The sequence below is a fragment of the Psammomys obesus genome, unplaced genomic scaffold, assembly GCF_907164565.1.
Source record: "Psammomys obesus unplaced genomic scaffold, mPsaObe1.curated_primary_1811, whole genome shotgun sequence".
NCBI lineage: Eukaryota > Metazoa > Chordata > Mammalia > Rodentia > Muridae > Psammomys > Psammomys obesus.
Genome location: NW_026596088.1, coordinates 1,289,854 through 1,308,332, shown reverse-complemented (window position 1 = coordinate 1,308,332; position 18,479 = coordinate 1,289,854). Strand labels below are relative to the sequence as shown.

Genomic DNA, 18,479 nt, shown 5'->3' with positions numbered 1-18,479 from the left:
TCTGTGGGTCACTGAGACTGGAGGCAGCTCTGGTGTGGCCCCCTCTTTCCTATCTCAGACAAACCTGTGCAGCTGTGGACTATTTGGCTGAAGACAAGAAGACCTTGACAATGGGAGAAGAAAAAGAAACGTAGAAGAGTCTAAAAGGTTCCAGTGAATCGCGGGTCTGAAGCTTCCCAGCTCTTGGCTCTACAGCACGGGGTAAGCTGCATGTCCAGAAGAAAACAGCTGTCCCAGGGCTCAGAGACAGCCCTGTCATGGGTTCAATCCCCACCCCGGGACTAAACAGTAACAAAAACGAGCAAACAATCAAAACTCCTTTCCCAGCTGGGCATGGCGGCTCACGCCTGTAATCCCAGCACTCGGGGAGACAGAGGCAGGTAGATCTCTGTGAGTTCGAAGCCAGCCTGGTCTACACATCGAGTCCAGGATGGCCAAGGCTACACAGAGAAACCCTGTCTTGAAAGAAAAACAAACAACAAACAAACAAACAAAAAACTCCTTGCAGTTCCTTTATGTTTTCTACACCTGCGGAACATTAGAGAAACCAACTCAGCCAGAGCTACATAGTGAGACCCAGTCTTGAAAAAAAAATCCCAAACAAAACATAAACAAAATGTTTAGACTTGTCTACTCATATACACTGCATTCCCGAGCCTCCGGGGGTTCTCCGGGAGGGCCTGTTTGTACCCCTCCCGAAGTGAAATGCTCCTGTGGGTGTTACCAGGAAGACAAGCAGCAGGCTGGTTCCTGCTTCTCCCACATGCACGTCCACCCCTGGTTGGGTTGGGTTGGGTTGGTCTGAGGTTTCCCAGGCAGGGACTCTGTGTAGCACAGGCTGGCCCAGAATTGGTGATCTGCCGCTTCAGCTCTCCAGGTTCCGGAACTACAGGCGCTCGGGTCTGTTTCATTTGTCGGTTTTCTCCTCTGGTGGGTGAGGAGGAGCGAGCAGAGGGCTTTATGGATGCTCGGAAGGGCTCTACCATCGAGCCACACTCCCAGCGTCTATATTTACTTTAAGAGACAGGGGCTTGCCGGAAATGCTGGCACACGCCTGTAATTCCAGCACTCGGGGAGGCAGGGGCCGGTGGATCTCTGTGAGTTCGAAGCCAGCCTGATCTACAAAGAGGGTCCAGGAGAGTCAAGGCTACCGCAGAGAAACCCTGTCTTGAAAAAACAAACAACAACAAAAAAGCAAAACAAAAGAGAGAGAGGAGACAGACAGACAGACTGGGGAGGTAGTGCAGTTGTGATGTCATGCTAAGCATATATGAAGTTCTCTCCCACCACTGCATAAGACCAGCGGTGGTAAGGTCCTTCTGTAACCCTAGCACTTGCAAGGGGATCAGAAGTTCAAGGTCATCCTTAGTCACATAATGAGCGTGAGGCCAACCTGGGCTACATGTCTCAAAAAAAAAAAACAAAAAACAAAAAACAAAAGGTCTATCTTGAGTAGCTGGCCTATTTTTCCATGTCTATCTGAGACCTGGGCCGCCCCACCCACATGCTTCTCTGGTCATCTGTGGAATCTGATTTTGAGATGCGGACCAGCCCAACCTTGACACTGTCAACTTTAGCTCGTGATGCCACCTTGGAAATCAGTGACTTACCCGGACCCATCTCTGCTCTTGCTTTCGATTTCGGCTCCACCCCTGAACCGTGGCTGTCCGTCAAATCATCAGCAAATTCTAATTGGTCAGTTCTACCTAAAGGCACTAGAACGCCTCATCCCTTTCCTCGAGAACACGAACAAATGATAGAGCCTCGTGTCGGGAGGCTGGCCAATGGGAGGACGGCATAATCTCACCAGTCCACCAATGGGAGGCTGACATTCCCGCCTGTCCAACTGCCTCCGTGGAGCAGTTTGACACCTTCCTTCTATGGTGGGAAGGTCCCCTAAAGCCACTCAGAGGATGCAGGATGGCAGGCGCCAAGTCCCTCCATCGCTCCTGGACCTCCCCGACTCCTCTCCTCCTTGGAGCGGATGGGAGGAGAGGCTTTTTGGGGCAACATAATACATAAAAGATATGCATTCCAGGATTTCTGTTTTCTTTTTCTTTTTTTCTTTTTATGGGATAATAACCTCTCGAAATTTCTTTCTTTTAATGTTGTTTTAAAACTTCAAGTATTTTGACAATTTGAACACCCCCTCCCTCCCTCTTTGCAAGTCTGGTTGCTGAGGAGAAACGTCAGCCTCTCCCCTGCCCTCCCATCTTTGTCCCAGAGAAGTGAGGCCCGGGACAAGTCTGAGACAGACGCCACAGGACTGGGTGTGTATCTGCAGAGGCTGCAGCCGGGTAGAGCGAGGGCAGGAACATCAGCAGGGTGAAGGGAGAGAGGAATGTGGTCGTGGAGTTTTTCTGTTTGTTTCTCTCTCTCCCCTTTCTCTCTCTGTCTCTGTGCCTGGGTGTGTCCTCTAAAGACTGAACCCAGAGCCTCACACATGCAAGTGTCCCAACCTCTGAGCTGTACACTTGACTTTTTTTATTTTATTTTTTATTTTTAAGACTCTCTACTCCCAGCACTAGGAGGCAGAGGCAGGCAGAGCTCTATAATTTCGAGGCCAGCCTTAGCCTTATCCATACAGCAAGTTCCAGGACAGCCAGATTACACAGAAAGACTGTCTCAAGAAAAAAAAAAAAAAGTGTGTGTGTGTATGGGTGTTTTTGCCCGCATGTGCATGCAGTGCCCAAGCTGGCCAGGAGAGGGCAGTGGGTCCCTGGAACTGAAGTTACAGAGGGTTGGGAAACCCTGAGGGTGCTGGGAATCAAACCCACGTCCTCTGCAAGAGCAGTCAGGACACCAAATCACTGGGCCATCTTTCCAGACCTCTGTTTTTGTTCATTTTGAGACAGGGTCTTGCTGTGTAGCTCATGATGTTCTCCAACTTGTGATCCTTCTTCCTCAGCCTCCTGAGTTCTGGGACTGCTGCTCCGTGCTACCAGGAAAAACCAAAATAGGATGAGTTCTGGGAGCATGGACCAGCGCCAGGGGCATTAGGAAAAACTGAACTAGCCAGAAGTGGGTTTAAAACAAAGCAGTAGGGTGTGATGGCATGCACCTGTAACCCCAGCAATGAAGAGGTAGATATGGGATACAAGGCCAGCTTGGGCTACGTGGCAATTTCAGGTCTAGCCTTCGCTACATGAGGCCCTATCTCAAAGGAGCCAACACACAAACAGTATGTCCAGTTGCCTTGGATTAATGATGTGAAAATACAATAAAGGCTGGGCGTGGTGGCACAGGGCTGTACTCTCAGATCCTAGGTGGCTGAGACAGGATGACCAGGAGTTCAAAGCCAGCCTGGCAGACATGGCAAGGCCCTGTCTTAGACCAAACAACAACAACAAAGTCCACTAAGGATCCAAAAAGACTACAGGCCTGCCTAGTGCCTTACAGTGACTAGAGACTAGAGAGGAGCGGGGCTCAAGGGCCATTGTGATTTGCAGTGATGGGGGCTGGGGTAGGTAGTGTGCCTGAAGAGTATTGTTTTCATGGCCGCCTTTCTCTCCTGCAGACAGGCATGGCCCTGCTTTTCCTGCTGGGCTGTGTATTCTTCCCAGTGTGCTTTGCTCTCCTCTGCTGGGGGCTGCAGAACCAAACCAGCTTTCGGAGGATGGAGAGGCCAGAGGCTGTTTTGGTGGCGTCAAAGTAAGATGGGTAGGGTGGAGTCTCTTTCCTGGGCTTGTGGAACTGATGCGTCTCAAGAGCAGCTGGGGTGGCCTCAGAGGAGGACACAGGGCAGTGGGGACAGGACCCCATTAATGGAATCTCTTGCAAGTCACTGAGGTTCCGCTCCCTCGTTTGGAAATGGGTCTGTTAATACCACTTTCTGTTTTCCTCAGACACTGTGAGGATCATGTGTCTAAGGGCTGTGGGCTCTGAGGAGGTGTAGGGCAGGGTTCATGGGACACCCCGTGAGAGCAGAAGACTTTGGGCTCCAGCCAGGCCTCACAGAACCAGCATGGGAACCCAGCCTGGGGCTGTGTGAGCCAGGCCAGTACCCTACCAACCCAACTGCATCCCAGTCCTCTCCCGCTGAGAGACAGCTTTATTCTGTAAGCCAGCCTGGTCTCACACCAGGCGCTTTTCCTGCCTCGGTCTCCCAAGTGCTAGCAATTGAGCTTTTATGTGAATCCAGCCAATAGCTTTGGTTTTTTTTGTTTTTGTTTCTTTTAGAATTGTTTACATTACATTTAGTCAGAGGGGGCGCACGTGCCGTGGCCCACGCATGGGCCTCAGAGGACAGCTTGTAGGGGTTCCTTCCTCCAGGTGTTCCAAGGATGGAACTCAGACATCAGGCTTGGGGACAAGCGCCTTCGCTTGCTGAGCCATCTCACGGGACTGAAACTGGTTGCCTTTTAACTGCTGATTCAAACTTGTATTTCAGTAGACCCCACCTTCTGCTGGCAAACACCATGGCGGGGAAAACGTGTTTGTGGGGTGGGTTGTGCCCCCAGGGCGCAGCTGGGACAGGGGTGCGGGAAGCAGGACTTGGGTGTTTGTTTTTCTTTTTCCTTCTTTTCAATGCTGTATATGGAGCCCAGAGCCTCTGAAAGGCCAGCTAACCACCAAGCTGGCTCTCCGGCCCCGAAAGGCAGAATTTGCCAAGCTGTCTGTGCAGATCCCTAGCAGAGAGAACAAAAATCGAAAGCACAAATCCCAAAGCTCCCTGGGCCGCTTCGCCCTAACCTGCACTGCCCACAGTTAGCGCACAGTCCCTTGACCATGTCTCTGATCTTCAGCCAAAGGAGTCTGGATACCAGCTCATCATCCCCAACTTAGTGCCTTTTACTCCTTTGTTCACTTTGTTGTCTTGGTTTTGTATGTTTTTGTTGTCTTGTTGTATATGTGTGTGTGTGTGTGTGTGTGTGTGCGTTCTATCTGCATGTACACCTGCACGCCAGAAGAGGGCATCAGATCCCAGTATAGATGGGTTGTCTCAGAACTTTTTCAGCCTTTGTTTTTATCCTGTTACTCTCCGTGAACCTCCTGCCTCAGCCTTCCGAGTACTGGGATTACAGGCCTGTCCCTATACTAGCAGCTCAGCAGCTCAGGCTAGGCTGGGATTCTTCTGGGAATTTGCTGTATAGATCAGGCTGGCTTAGAGCTCCCAGGGACCTGCCTGCCTCTGCCTCCGCCTCCTGCACACCTGTGTCCCTGGCTTTTCCCGGAGTGAAACAAACACAAGCTTGAAATCCCATCTTACTAATGTGCATGCCTGTTTCATCTTGACAAGTTTGTTTGTTTGTTTGCTTGTTTTTGTTTGTTTTCTCAAGACAGGATTTCTCTGTGTGTGGCCCTGGCTATCCTGGACTCACTTTGTAAACCAGGCTGACCTCAAACTCACGGTGATCCACCTGCCTCTGCCTCCCAAGTGCTGGGATTAAAGGCATGGGCCACCATGTCCGGCTTGACAAGTTGGGTGTTTTTTTTGTTGTTGTTTTTGTTTTGTTTTTTTCCTAACCTATAAGCCTTGGTTTCTTCTTCTCCAACCCTAAAAGATAGTATTCAGGTCTGCAATTGTCCACACCTGCCGGCGCCAAGACTTCCCTTGGCCGTTCCCACAGACTGCCACTAGAGGGCAGCACGAACTAGCAAATCAGCCCCTTCCTCCAGGGAGCAAGGGAGTAAGTAGGCTGTGGGCTGGAAAGGTCAGTTGTCAGCAGATTTTTGAGGCTTCTCTCAGGGCCAGTGGGAAATCCAAACTACAGTTAGGTATCAGGCCCCGTGGTATTCAAATCTGAAGGACTGATGGGTCTGGGAAAGGCAGGGCTCCAGGAGGCCAAAGTAAGAGCGAGGAGCAGTTGTGGGCTAGGCCTAAATCCCCCTGTGCTTCCCCTTAGATTAAACAAGGGGGCTCTGTCAACCAGGCCCCAGGCTCTTCCCGTTCGTAGGCAGGACTGTTCAGAGGAATAGGAGCCAAGGAGAGAAAGGGGCTCCAGGAGGCCATGCAGTCTGAGGAAAGTGAGCTTCTGTGGCTCTGTGTGGTGCTTCCCCTGCAGCCCACGCTGGCCTCCACGAGGGATCCCCTTGCTTCAGCCTCCTGAGCGTCCTGCCGCCAGGATGAGCCATTCTGCCTAGTGTCTGTTTTTACCCGGTGCCGGCCGTCAGAGCCCTGCCAAAAGGGCTCCGCTAGTGAGCTCCCTGTCCCCACTTAGCCCTGTGCCTGTCATTAACTTTCTGCCTGGGGGTCTTGGCTCACACCTCAGGACCATTCCCTGACCCCTAGGAAGCAGAGGAGCAGAGATTGCGGGTGCTGTTAGTGAGGCAAAGGACACCAGGCAGTGTGAGGCAGAGCGCAGGGAGGGGCTCGGTACCTGGGTAGATTCCACCCCTGACTGGGGGAGCTGGGGGCGGGTGGTGGCGGCTCTAGGTCTGAAGGACCCGGGGAGGTGGGTTCATTCCTACCCATGTCTTCAGTGTTCCCTTCAGGGAAAGCAAGAAACACCCCCTGCTCAGGCCGCCTTCCCCAGGGAACCTTCTTGGCTGGCTCTAAGCTGAGATCCCGAAAGTCCACTGAGGGACACACATTCAGATTTATAATCACTGACGGGAGGAAAATGCCAGACATTTTCAAAGTGCTGATGGGAAAGGGGGCTTCAGTGCCCCCCCCCAGCTGAAGGAGCCCGGGGCTACCTTTTTTCCCCCCAAGAAAAGAGCCATCTCTTCCATAGTCCTTGTCCCCAGCAGGCCCCCTGCGCTGCAGCTCCTGTCTCTTTAAGGGCCTCCCCCTCCCTCTTTCCCTGTCTCCCCCCCCCCACCCTCCCCATCTCTGTCGCAGCCGCTGCTGTGGCTCAGAGCTGCATGGGAGACAACGCTGCGGTCCGGTTTCTCGGTGTCTGGTCGGTGCCATCCTTCCCCTCCCCCTCTCCCGTCCTCCCCAAGCTGGTGGCTCCCCCTCCCCCTCCCCCTCCTCACAGAGGGGGCAGGGGGCTGGGCACCACCTCTATCATGCCCTGTGCAGTGCCTGCACAGGGCAGCAGGGCTGTGGCAGCGGCAGGAGGAGGTGGCGGCAGCCTGTGGTGGCGGGAGACGCGTGTCGACTGCTGACCGATTCCCCGGCTGCCGCTCCCCCGCTCGGCTCCGTCCTGCCCTCCCTCCCTTTTGCCAGGGCTGGCACCACCGTCCCCCCCCCACCCCGCCTCCTCGGGCCCTCCCAGCCTCTCCACGTAACCCCCCCACCTGCCGCGGCTCTCCCTCCCCTCCCCCAGCTGCATCCTACTCCTCCTCCTCCTGTCCCCTCTCCCTCTCGGTCCTCTCAAGTCTTCCCTTGGTCGGCTCTTCCCATCCCTCTCACCGGCGTCCCCCCCCCCACTCTGCCTAGCTGGCTCTTTCTTCCTGTGTCCCCAGTCTCATTGAAGTCCCTCTCTCCCTTGCTCTGAACCGGCCCCCTTGTCCCATCCTGTCCCCGCCCTGGCCCCTTTGTGCCTCCCCCTCCCTCTTTCTCTCTCCCTCCCTGGCTTGCCATCCCTTCTCCACCTCTTACCCCCTCAGTTTGGCCTTCCTGTCCTTTCTGGACCCTCCGGTCTCCCTGCCCGGGTCCCAAGTCACCATGCTTACCCCAATGGTGGCTGGGGGGGTGGTGTTCCCCGGACTCTTCCTCCTATCCAAGAACACGCTCCAGAGGCTGCCCCAGCTGCGCTGGGGGGAGGCCGACGCGGTCATTGTCTCCGCCAGGTAAATGGCATGCCCTCCGTGAGTTCAGCCCCCCTCTCCCCCACAGGCTTCCTGGGGAAGGGACCCCAGCACCTCCCTGGGCCCTGTAGCAGTGGGTAGGTTTACCTCCATGCTTCCTTCCCTCCTTGAACCTCACCTTCCCTGGAGACCTTATTGAAACCCAGCCATCTGGTCTACTATTCAGCTTGATCTTCTTGCTTCCCCTTATCACCCTCCCATCCTGTAAGGCAGGCCAGCCTGTGACTAAACAGTCCCACAAGATACCCAGGAATGAGCCAAGGGGCAAGACCATGGTTTTCAGGGCCAGGGTTTGGGGGAGTCAGGGCACAGAGAAGTAGACAGTGAGACTTGCACATCCCTAGAATAAGGCCATCAGGAAGAGGATCGTAGTAACAATTAGGGGGAATTGGGACTGTGGCCTGGGGGTAGGGAGCTTGGGGTCACTGTGGGGCCAGTGCCTGTAGGCATGAGCTGCAGGCTGACTGGGTGCCGAAGGAGTGCAGGCCTCCTTTGGCCCTCATGGGTTCCTCCCCTCCCTCCCCAGGGAGGGACCTCACTGTCAGCCATTCCCAAGCACTGGCTTACCTCAGGATGACCTCCTTGGTGTCCTGGGAGGAAGAAAACTCAACCGCCACAAACTAGGAATGAAGAAGGCTGGGAGAAGCGGGAACTGAGGGATCCCAGCTGAGCACGGCTTAGCTGAAAGCCATGGTGGGGGAGCATGGCCTGGGAGGAGGAGGAGGAGGAGGAATGGCACGGAGTCCAAAGCCCGGTGACTGTGGTAGTGAGGGGGGAAACGGAGGCACACACCTTATTTTCACTCTTTACTCTGTCTCCCTAGGCTGGTGTCTTCTGTCCAAGCCATCATGGCCTCCACAGCTGGCTACATAGTTTCCACCTCCTGCAAGCACATCATTGACGACCAGTAAGTGCCTTGTGACCATCTTTGCCCAGGTGCCTAGGTGTGGGACCTGGGATCCCCCAGATCTGTAGTGGTCCCTGAACCGGGGCCCCAAAAGCTCATGTGATTGCCACAACCAGGGATAAATTTATCCCATCCCGTCTTAATGGTCAGAAACAAGGAAGCAACGGGAGAGATCAAAGAGAATCCTCAAAGCACTTCCTGGTTGTCTCCCCGGCCTCTTGTCATAGGTTCTGAATGTCAGCCGTGCCTTCTCCAACTCTTGTGTCCCTCATATTCTGCTTCCATCCAGTACTTTACTGAGTCTCCTCACCACGCTCCTCCCAACTCCTTCTGTTATCCATGTGTCTGGCCTCAACTCGTGTCCGGGGGAGAAGAGAAAGTGATGACACAAACAGAGCCACCAAGGGTCAGGCAGTGGGGGTTGGGGGGTGAAGAGGCCAAAATTTGGCACTGGCAGCTACTGCAGTATTTGGTGCTTGCCAAAAAGGCCCAGGGCCTGAGAGGTGGGGCAGGAGGAGGGCGCAGGGAAACGCTGGCCCTGTCCGTGGTGCTGATCTGCCCATTTTAGCTCGCCGTGGGCCGCTGCCAGTTTGCTGTGTGCCCAGAATGCCCTTCCTTGACTTATAGCTTCTGTCCTGACTGCCCTTCCTTGCTGTCCTTTGAGCCCGAGGGAGCACTGTCTGTGTGAGCCTGCTCTCCATCCAGGTGTCTGTTTGTCTCTTCTTTTCCCATGGGCTGAGTTCTCTGCTCCGAGGATCTAGAGTGAGGACACAGTCCTCCCCAGAAGGGCTTCTGCAGGCGGGAACTGAGTAGGTCCAGTGCCTAGAACAGTGCTCAATGGGCTCCATCAGGCAGAGGCTTAACTCTTAGGATCCTTCTCCACGACTTGATTTGTCCTTGATCCTTCTAAGAGGGGCCTTGGTGCCGGGCATTTCCTCCTCACCTGTTCTTACCTAGAGGTCACCTTTGGGCTCTCGAGTTCCCACCCTCAAGTCCACTCTTGGCCTTGTTCCTCCTTTAATCCTTAGGTAGGTGGGAGGATCAGGGCTAATCCGGGCAGCAGCTGTTCTTACTTCTGAGCACCTAATTGCCAAGAGGGTGGGGATGGAATCTAACACCTCGCTTGTGAACCCAGGGCCTTCTGGCTCCCCCACAGCCTGGAGCCCTCTGGCTTCCAACCCTCGCCCCAGCCCTGGGCAGGCTCTGAGCCTTCCTTAAGCATGGTTGGGTCCTGTCTCCGCCGCCTCTCCCCTACCACCCCTCTCTGCCTCCTGAACACGTCCCCCTACATCAGGGCAACACAGGTCCCTGAAACAGTGGGCCGCCTCTCCCTGCTCAGGACAGTCTGCTTGGATAAGCTGCCGCTGCCTTTGTAAACCCCCCCATCCCCTCACTCCCTTCACCAGCACCCACACCTGGCATCGGCTTTTGCTCTGCTCCCTCCGGGGCCTTTCTGTCTCCTGCCCCCACCTCAGGCCTGTCTGAGGATTCCTGGGCTTGAGAAAGCCTCTGTGCTGACTCAAGGGAAAAAAAAAAAAAAAGTGCCACGCCGCGTCTTCTTGGCCTTCCCGTATTTGTTTACTCCAAAGTCTGTAGAACTCTCTCTGTTCTTGGCATCTCTGCCCGGCATTTTCTCTTTCCTGCTGGCCATACCTGACTAACAATAGACCTGCCACGCCAGAGCAAAGGCAAGCTGTGGTGCCGGTCCCTGTGCTGCTCCGGGGACTGGCTCTAACCCTCCATCCTTCTGAGACAGGGGGCCAAAGGCGAGGACTCCTGTGGTTATTTCTTGGCCACCAGGTTACTTGGCCTCTCCATGACCTGGGCTTTCACGAGGCGTGAACCAGTTGCTGATGTAGCGCCTGGCACTCGATAGGCTGTCCTGTCAGCTGGTCGTGGGCCACAGCTCCCCACAGTACTTGGAAGTTCCTCACTGGCACCTAACCGGGCACCCTGGCTCCTTCCCATCCTTGGTTGCCCAGTCTGCAGTTTCTCTGGTCTCCTCTCCCCAAGAGACTGCCGAGGCAAAGGGTGGACGGAGGACAGAGATAGAGACATGGGGAGAGGGTGGGTTTCCTGGTCTGCGAGACTGCCTGGCCTTGGCCGGTTTCTCACCCACCACCTGTCCCCCCCTTCTCTCCCCCCTCCCCGCAGGCACTGGCTTTCCTCGGCCTACACACAGTTTGCGGTCCCCTACTTCATCTATGACATCTACGCCATGTTCCTCTGCCACTGGCACAAGCACCAGGTTAAAGGGCACGGAGGGGAAGACGGGACGCCCAGAGCCGCGGGCAGCACCTGGGCCGTGGTGCGCGGCTACCTGCACAAGGAGTTCCTCATGGTGCTCCACCACGCGGCCATGGTGCTGGTGTGCTTCCCTCTGTCAGTGGTGAGTCCTCCCTTCCGCAGCCAGGAGACTCCGGGGTGCCCGGGAGAGGCTCCTCCCCAGTGCTCGGGTCCCACGAGGCAGGACTTGGGATGGGCACTGGCTACCCGTATGGGAGCCTGCCCTTCTGTGGCACAAGGCACACCCTCTCCGTCTGCACGCTTGTGGGCAGCACACTGAGGGTTGGGAACCCGGGACTGAGTGTCTCTCTGGGCTGAGGATGTCTCTCAGCTGGTAGCATGTCTCCCTAACGTGTACGAAGCCCCAGGTCTAATCCCCAGCACGTTGTAAGGCCAGCATGGCAGCACATTTGTAACCTTAGCGCTTGGGAGTGGGAGCAAGACGATATGAGGTTTAAAGTCGTCCTCTGCCACACGGTGGGTTTGAAGCCAGTCTGGTTACATGAGACAATAGTCTGGAAAAAAAAAAAAAGCCCCACAGTGGCCGTGCCTGTCTTAAAGCTTATCGACTCGGGAGGCAGAAGCAGGTGGATCTCTAAGTTCAAGGCCGCCCTGGTCTAGAGTGAGTTCCAGGACAGCCTCTGGCCAAACAGAGAAACCCTGACATGGGGGGCAGGGGGAAGGTGGGGATTGGGACAGGGCCGGGGAGATGGCTCTGCCGGTCCGGTAAGGAGTCTTCTTGCAAAGGGCTGTTTGAAAAGCTGGTGTGTGCTTAACCACTAGCTTCGGGGAAGGAAAAAGAGGACAATTCCTGGGGCTTTGCTGGCCAGCCGTGCAGCCAAGTGAGTTCTCCCAGGTTCGGTGAGAGACCCTGCCTCAAAAAAAAAAAAAAAAAAAAAGACAGAAAATCAAGGCAATTGAGGAAATGGACCTCTAGCCATATACACACATGTACATATACACATGAACACACACACACAGAGGAGAGGGAGGGAAGGGGGAGCGAGAGAGCGAGAGCCCTCAGCATCCCTGAAGGCGGTGCTCCTCAGACTTGCCTCTTCCCCCAGGTGTGGCGACAGGGCAAGGGAGATTTCTTTCTAGGCTGCATGCTGATGGCGGAAGTCAGCACCCCCTTCGTCTGCCTGGGCAAGATCCTCATCCAGGTGAGAGTGACCGAGGGGCCTGTGGGGTGGACACCTCTGGGTTTTGTTTGTTTGGTTTTTTTTTTTTTTTTTTTGGGGGGGGGGGATTCCTTAAAGACCATGCAGCCTTTCAGCACGGCGGTATGTGCCCGTAACACTAGCACTGGGGGAAACTGAGGCAGGAAGAGCGTGAGTCTGAGACTAGCCTGGGCTGCCTAGTGAAACCTGGGCCGGGGTGCAGTGCCGGCTGTGGGAAGAGCCACAGGCGGGGAGGGGCAGCTGGGAGCCGCCTCTTCTCGCTCTGCCACGCCCCTCCGTCCGCAGTACAAGCAGCAGCACACGATGCTGCATAAGGTCAACGGCGCCCTGATGCTGCTCAGCTTCCTGTGCTGCCGCGTGCTGCTCTTCCCCTACCTGTACTGGGCCTACGGGCGCCACGCCGGCCTGCCCCTGCTCTCGGTGCCCCTGGCCATCCCGGCCCACGTCAACCTGGGCGCCGCGCTGCTCCTCGCTCCCCAGCTCTACTGGTTCTTCCTCATTTGCCGAGGGGCCTGCCGCCTCTTCCGACCCCGAGGTTCCCCACCACCCTCTCCTTGTCAGACCCAGGATTGAGGCTGGGGCCTGGGAACCCCCCCCCCTCCCCAGCCCCTGTGGAGACAGCGCTTTGGGGCCAATGGATGTGTATGGGGGGGGGGGGTGAGAGCCAGGAGTCCCTTGCCTTGACAGCCCCAAGACAGATGGACTCAGATGGGGAGGAGCTATATGCCCTTGGGAGCTGAGGTCAGACTGGCAGGCAGGAAGAGAGGGGACCGGGATGGAGAGCCTCAAAATGAAAGGAAGGGGGACGAGAGCCGGGACTCAGTGGGACCAAGGAGTCAAGGGACATGGGGGTGGTCCCCCGCTGCCAAGGACACCCCAGCCCTGCTGCTGCAAATCCCTCTCTGCTCCCCATCGCCCGGCAGAGAGAAGACCCCCTGACTCACCCCGTGTGGGCACCCCGAGAGGGCAGGGGACCCCTGCGCCTTCCTGCGGGGGACCATGCTGAGGGACCTTATTTATTGATTGGCCCGCATCAAGCTAATCTGTTGGGGTGAGGGGAGGGAGGCGATTGCTCCCCTACAACCTTCCCAGCGCTGAGCAGCTCTGGGGGCAGGCGCCAGGCCAGTCCCTTCTGTCAGGGGCATATTTAGCCCTCGGGCCCCGGCTTGTCCCTGGTGCTACAGGCCTCTCGCGGCTTCCTCCAGTCTGGGGCCACACACAGACCCCGGGAGGTGCTTTTACAGACTGCTAATAAAGACGATCTTCCTGAACGCCAGCAAGGCCCTTGGGTCCGGTGTTTGAGTCTGGGAAGGGAGGCTGTGAGGGCTTGGAGGACCACTAAATAGTAAGGGAGGAAGGAGGAGATGGGAGGGGGTGTGCCACGAATGGCCACAGAGAGGATCCTGGGAGGAAGGGCCTGCATGAATGGCGGCATGGAGGAGCACTGCACAGTCGGGGAAGGAAGGAGGTGCCACCTTTATTTCTCAGGAGGGCTCGGCGCAGGCGTGGCCCTAGGCTGCGTCCGTCCAGGGCTGCCGTCCGCTCCGCTGTCCCTTTCCTCAGGCCCCTTTCTGGAAGCTCCTGAGGGGTGTGCAATCACATGAGGAGGGGTGCCCGGGGGACTTGAGTTCTCTGGAAGGGGCAGGGTAGGCGTGGGGACAGGACTCACGCATGCGTGAAGAACTGGAAGAGCAGGAAGAAGAAGCCCACCACCAGGGCGCCCACCAGGATGTGCTGGAAGAGCTGGGAGCCGGAATCTGCCAGAGAGTCAAGAGCTGCTCTCCTCCGGACCCTGCCGGGCGGGAGGCCCCTCTAGCCAAGCTGCTTCCTACCTGCCCTAACAAAGGTCACGGGCTTCTCTCCGATGAACTGGGCTACAGCAAGGAGGCTAGCCTGGTCTGAGTCTGGGTAATCAAAGAAATCAGGCCTGTCTACGACGAGCTGGGGGCTGACTCCCAGTCCTGAGGCCCAGGTGCCATCTCCTCTGGGTGCTAGGAACCAAGGCAGAGCCTGTGAGAAGAGCCCACGGGCCCCGCTGCGTCCACCGAAGCGGCCAGGAGAACTCGGGGCCCTGCCTGTTTTGCTCCCAGGGCTGGCCGAGCTCCCTCCCATCAGAATCCCACCATGTCTGGGATGGGGAGGAAAGGACACTAATGCAGAATGAAAGGAGAAAGGTCAGCCAAGGCATCTTGGCTCGTGGCTCTAGCCCTACCATCAGGAAGCAAAGGCAGGAAGGTCGCTGCAAGTTTGAAGTCAGTTTGGGCTATATAATGAGCCTAGATTCATAAAATGAGATGGAAGAGAAGGGAGAGAGGGGAAAAAAGAAGGGAGAAAGGAAAGAGAAGGGGAAGAAAGGAGAGGAGAGGGCCCTAGGGCTGGGTTGGTCTCCTGTGACAACCAAGTTGTCCTTATCCTCAAGCCTCCGTTGTTCCTACTATCCACGAGCCCAGCCTCCCACCTGCTTCTCCGGTCCCCAACTCAGCCAGCCACATCCACATGCACATAGGCAGCCACTGCCACAACCTCATAATTCTCCGCTACTATGAGTGAGCAGGATTCCATGATGTCACAGCCCAGAGACATTCCGGTAGCCTGGCTCTGGGGTGCTTCCAGATCCTGACGGAAAAGAGCCCATTGGGCCTCATGCTCAGGGACCCAGCCTGACAAAAACAACAAAGTGGTGGAGGTCAGGCGGTGTAGCCCAGGGGTAGAGCTTTTTGCTTGGCATGCACAAGGCCCTGGGTTCTCTCACAGAACCACAGTCACTGGTCAGCGGTGGCCCGCAACTTAGCTGGGACTCTGGGACAAGGCATTTGCGTAGCATCTGTATTCAGGAGGCCCAAGCGGGCCACACAACTCCTGCTGTCCTTTGGATCAGCCACAGCTTATTAACGCCAAGCAATTTGCAGATTGGCTCGCGTAACTTGCGAGCTCCCTAAGAGGGAGGCGCGAACCAATGCGCAGGGGGAAGAGGAAGCCTGACGCGCTACCCCTCCCGAGGGTGTGCGTTTTCCTGTGTGGGGCTGCCCTCTGCATCCCGTCCCCCAGGTTCAGGGCTCTGTGTCCATCCATCCATCTCCAGCCTTGGCCTGAGCGCTTAGCAGAGATGGAAGCGCATGAGGAACCGGGGAAACGCCAGGCTTTTCCACCAGGTGGCAGCAGTGTTGGCCCGACGGTGCCACCATCTCTCCCACAGGTTACAGCAGGTCCAGCGGGTGCGGCAGGCCGGCTGCTCTCCCGGGACTGGTTGTCGCGGGGAGGCGGGGAGTTTATCTTCAGAGGAATTCCACACACACACCCCCGCCCCCCACCCCGGCTCATTCCCCAAGGCTAGTCTCTCGGCCTTTCAAAGAGCCTAGTCTACTCACCTCACCGTGACTCAGTTTCCCCTTTGACAACATTGGTGGTATATGAACGCACCCCCCCTTCCCGCCTCCATCCCACCCCTGTCTCTTTTCTCTAGTCCCCGCAGTCCTCCTGGTGTCATTTCCTAATTGCGACCTGCACTCCAGAGGCCCCATCTCGAGTTGTAAGGGGTAGCTCGTTTCTGATTGGCAGTCAGGCCTGTCTGTCACAAATGTATTCCAGCCCGCCCGGGCCAAGGACACTTCAGGGTCCCCTTGATTGAGCCTCTGCTTGTGCTTGTTTCACACACTCCTCGCTACTCTGTTTTTCCACTTGCCCCCGAGGTCGGCTCCTCACTGAAGGATCCTCTCTCCTTCCCACACCAACCCACCCGTTCTCCACATTAACAGCCTTGCCATGATCAGCATTTCTTTTTTCCTTTTCCTTCCTTCCTTCCTTCTCTCTCTCTCCCTCTCTCTTTTCTTTTCTTTTAATGCAGGGTCTCACCACGTATCCTGTCCGTCCTGGAACTCACTGTGTAGACCAGGCTGGCCTCGAACTCACAGAGGTCTGCCTCTGCCTCCAGAATGCTGGGATCAAAGGTTGTGCACATCTACATAAGGCTCAGCTTTTGTTTTGTTTCGTTTTTTTCCTCAGTTAATCGCAGCTGGTGAGAATTCAGGAGTTGCCACAGCCATGCTGGAAGGCAGTCATGGCATCACTTCCTCCTCCTCTTTTTTCTTTCCCTCTCTTCTTTCAACTTTCCTTCTTCTCTCACGAATTCCATGTTTACTGCAGTTTCCCTTCCTTCTACTCCTCTCAGTCCCTCTCCCCACTTCCCTTCTCCCCCCAGATCAACTCACCCCCCCCCCCAAAAAAAAAGAACAGGACTCCCAGAGAGATCTACCTAACATGGCCTAAAAAGATAAAATAAGACTGGGCACAGACCCTCATATCATGGCTGGATGAGGCAACCCAGTAGGAGAAAAGGGGTTCCAAGTGCAGGTGAAAGATTCAGACACCCACACACACACTGCTGGGACTCCCACAAGGAACCCAATCTGCACAACCATCAGGCACACACAGAGCTCCCATCTCAGACCCGCACAGGGTCGGTGACTGTCATTCCAGGATCTGTGAGCCCCTGTGTGCCCGGCTCAGTTGACTCTGTAAGGTCATGTTCTCGTGGTGTCCTTGACCCCTCTGGCTCCTATACTTCTCCCCCCACCCCATTCCACAGCTTCCCCTCATGTTTGGCTGTGGGTCGATGCGTCAGCTCCTATCAGCTGCTGGTTGACATCTCTGTGATGACGTTTGGGCCAGGCACTGTGAGTATCGCAAGAATAGCATTAGGAGGAGCTGGAGAGATGGCTCAGCAGTTAAGAGCCCTGGCTGCTCTTCCAGAGGTCCTGAGTTCAATTCCCAGCTCGCAGGTGGTCGCATGCCTCTTCTGGCCTGCAGGTGTACATGCAGATAGAGCACTCATATACATAAAAATAAATAGGTAAAATCTTAAGAAAATATATCATTAGGAATCATTTCATTGACTCCCCCCGCCCCCGCCCCAGCGTTTGTTCCTGGATCTCCGGGCTATCCGGTCTCTGGTTCCTGGTCCTCCAGGGGGCTCCCTCTCATGGCACCAGCCACAGGTTGGACCAGTCCTGCAAGCCCTGTGCTACCATCGCCACAGCACATCTTGCAGGCAAGACAGATGGTAGGTGGAAGGTTTTGTGGCAGGGCTGGTGTCCCATTGCTAGGAGTCTCACCTGGTTATAGAAGAGAGCCAGGTCGGGCTCCGGATCCCCGGTTACTAGGAAGGAGATTTCACTAAGGTCACGTGTGGGTTCCAGCGAGTTTCCATGGCACTCGTTTTCCACATTGCTTCTGAAATGTCCCCAATTCCAGTCCTCTCTCCCTCCATTCCCCCATCCACCCAGCCTGATCCCTCCTGTTCCCATCCCCACCACCCGCTCTCCACCCGAAAAATATATCCTATTTCCCCTTCCCAGGGAGATCCATGTGTTTCCACCTTGAGCCTTTCTGGGTCTGTGGACTGTAGCATGATTCTCCTTTCCTTAACAACTAATGTCCGCTTACAAGTGAGCACGTATCATGTTTGTCTTTCTGGGTCTGGGTCAGCTCAGCTTTTATTTTCTAAACAAAAAGGCCTAGAGAGGTAGGCAGGGTGGTTCGTAGCAGTGCTCCCGAGACTAGAGCAGGAGGAATACACACAGCAAGATCCCATCCGAAATGGGATGCGAGCCCTGCTTCCACAATACCAGGCAGGGGCCAGCCTCTGAGACAGCACCCACCTGAGCGGTGTTTTACCTTCGAGATTCTTTTTTAAGACGCTCATGTACTCAGGTGCGTCCTTCTGAATTCTACTAAAGCAGCTTTGCCAGCCCTCCCACTCTGCTTAAGAACGACAAGCAAGATGCTGAAGTGGAAAGTCCAGAGGAAATACACCTGCAGCCTTCACACACCTGGCCCTGAGCCCCACCCACAAATACACAGAGCAATCACCACCACCAGCACCCACTCCCAGCGGCCAGAATAAGGCAGGTGAGACCCTTCTCCCTCAAGTGGCTCTCTGGACCTCCTGTTCTTCCACTTGTCTGCCCTGAGTGACGGTAGAGAGTTCCCACTGTGTGCTGCCCTGGGCTCTGCTTAAGGTTTAGAACCAGCATCGTTTCCAGAGTGTGGATGTGGCTAGGAGCGGGCAGAGCATCTGCAGCAGAAGTATGAGGGCCCAAGCTTAAATACCTAGAACCGCTGGGCATGCTGGTGCACACCACGGGATAGCATCCCCACACCAAAGAGGCAGAGGCTGGGAGGCGACACTGTGAGTTCCAGGACAGTCAGAGCTACATAGTGAGAGCTTGTCCCCAGGCAGAAGGCGAGCAGGGTGCACACGCTGTCTTTTGACTTCCGCATGCACCCCCATGGCATGCACAAGTGCGTGTAAAGGAAGGATGGAGGGAAGACAAGAAGGAAAAGAAGGAAGAAAGGAAAGGGAGGAAGGAAGGAAGGAAGGAAGGAAGGAAGGAAGGAAGGAAGGAAGG

At 55.7% G+C, this 18,479-nt stretch overlaps 2 protein-coding genes across 2 annotated transcripts; one reads left to right on the top strand and one right to left on the bottom strand.

The window, feature by feature from the left end:
- The first annotated feature begins 6,797 nt into the window (after positions 1 to 6,797).
- On the top strand, positions 6,798 to 13,346 carry Tlcd3b (TLC domain containing 3B). Its single transcript, XM_055627470.1, has 5 exons — positions 6,798 to 7,680; positions 8,522 to 8,605; positions 10,760 to 10,994; positions 11,959 to 12,054; positions 12,358 to 13,346. Exons 1-5 carry the CDS (start codon positions 7,556 to 7,558, stop codon positions 12,643 to 12,645), a joined length of 828 nt encoding a protein of 275 aa, XP_055483445.1. The 5' UTR covers positions 6,798 to 7,555; the 3' UTR covers positions 12,646 to 13,346.
- Positions 13,347 to 13,631: 285 nt separating this feature from the next.
- CUNH16orf92 (chromosome unknown C16orf92 homolog) lies at positions 13,632 to 14,600 on the bottom strand. The gene is made up of 4 exons (XM_055627689.1): positions 14,531 to 14,600; positions 13,905 to 14,063; positions 13,742 to 13,829; positions 13,632 to 13,653 (listed from the first exon to the last, which is right to left on the bottom strand). Exons 1-4 carry the CDS (start codon positions 14,598 to 14,600, stop codon positions 13,632 to 13,634), a joined length of 339 nt encoding a protein of 112 aa, XP_055483664.1.
- Between the last annotated feature and the right edge of the window lie 3,879 nt (positions 14,601 to 18,479).

Bases quoted from the DNA above. Each gene is read 5' to 3' on its own strand.
- Tlcd3b (XM_055627470.1), top strand. From the start codon at position 7,556: ATGCTTACCCCAATGGTGGCTGGGGGGGTGGTGTTCCCCGGACTCTTC. The intron at 7,681-8,521 runs GTAAATGGCATG...CTGTCTCCCTAG, and splicing joins GCGGTCATTGTCTCCGCCAG to GCTGGTGTCTTCTGTCCAAG. The intron at 12,055-12,357 runs GTGAGAGTGACC...CTCCGTCCGCAG, and splicing joins TGGGCAAGATCCTCATCCAG to TACAAGCAGCAGCACACGAT.
- CUNH16orf92 (XM_055627689.1), bottom strand. From the start codon at position 14,600: ATGAGGTTGTGGCAGTGGCTGCCTATGTGCATGTGGATGTGGCTGGCT. The intron at 14,064-14,530 runs GTGGGAGGCTGG...CTTGGTTCCTAG, and splicing joins GTTGGGGACCGGAGAAGCAG to CACCCAGAGGAGATGGCACC. The intron at 13,654-13,741 runs GTGAGTCCTGTC...CACACCCCTCAG, and splicing joins TTCCAGTTCTTCACGCATGC to GAGCTTCCAGAAAGGGGCCT.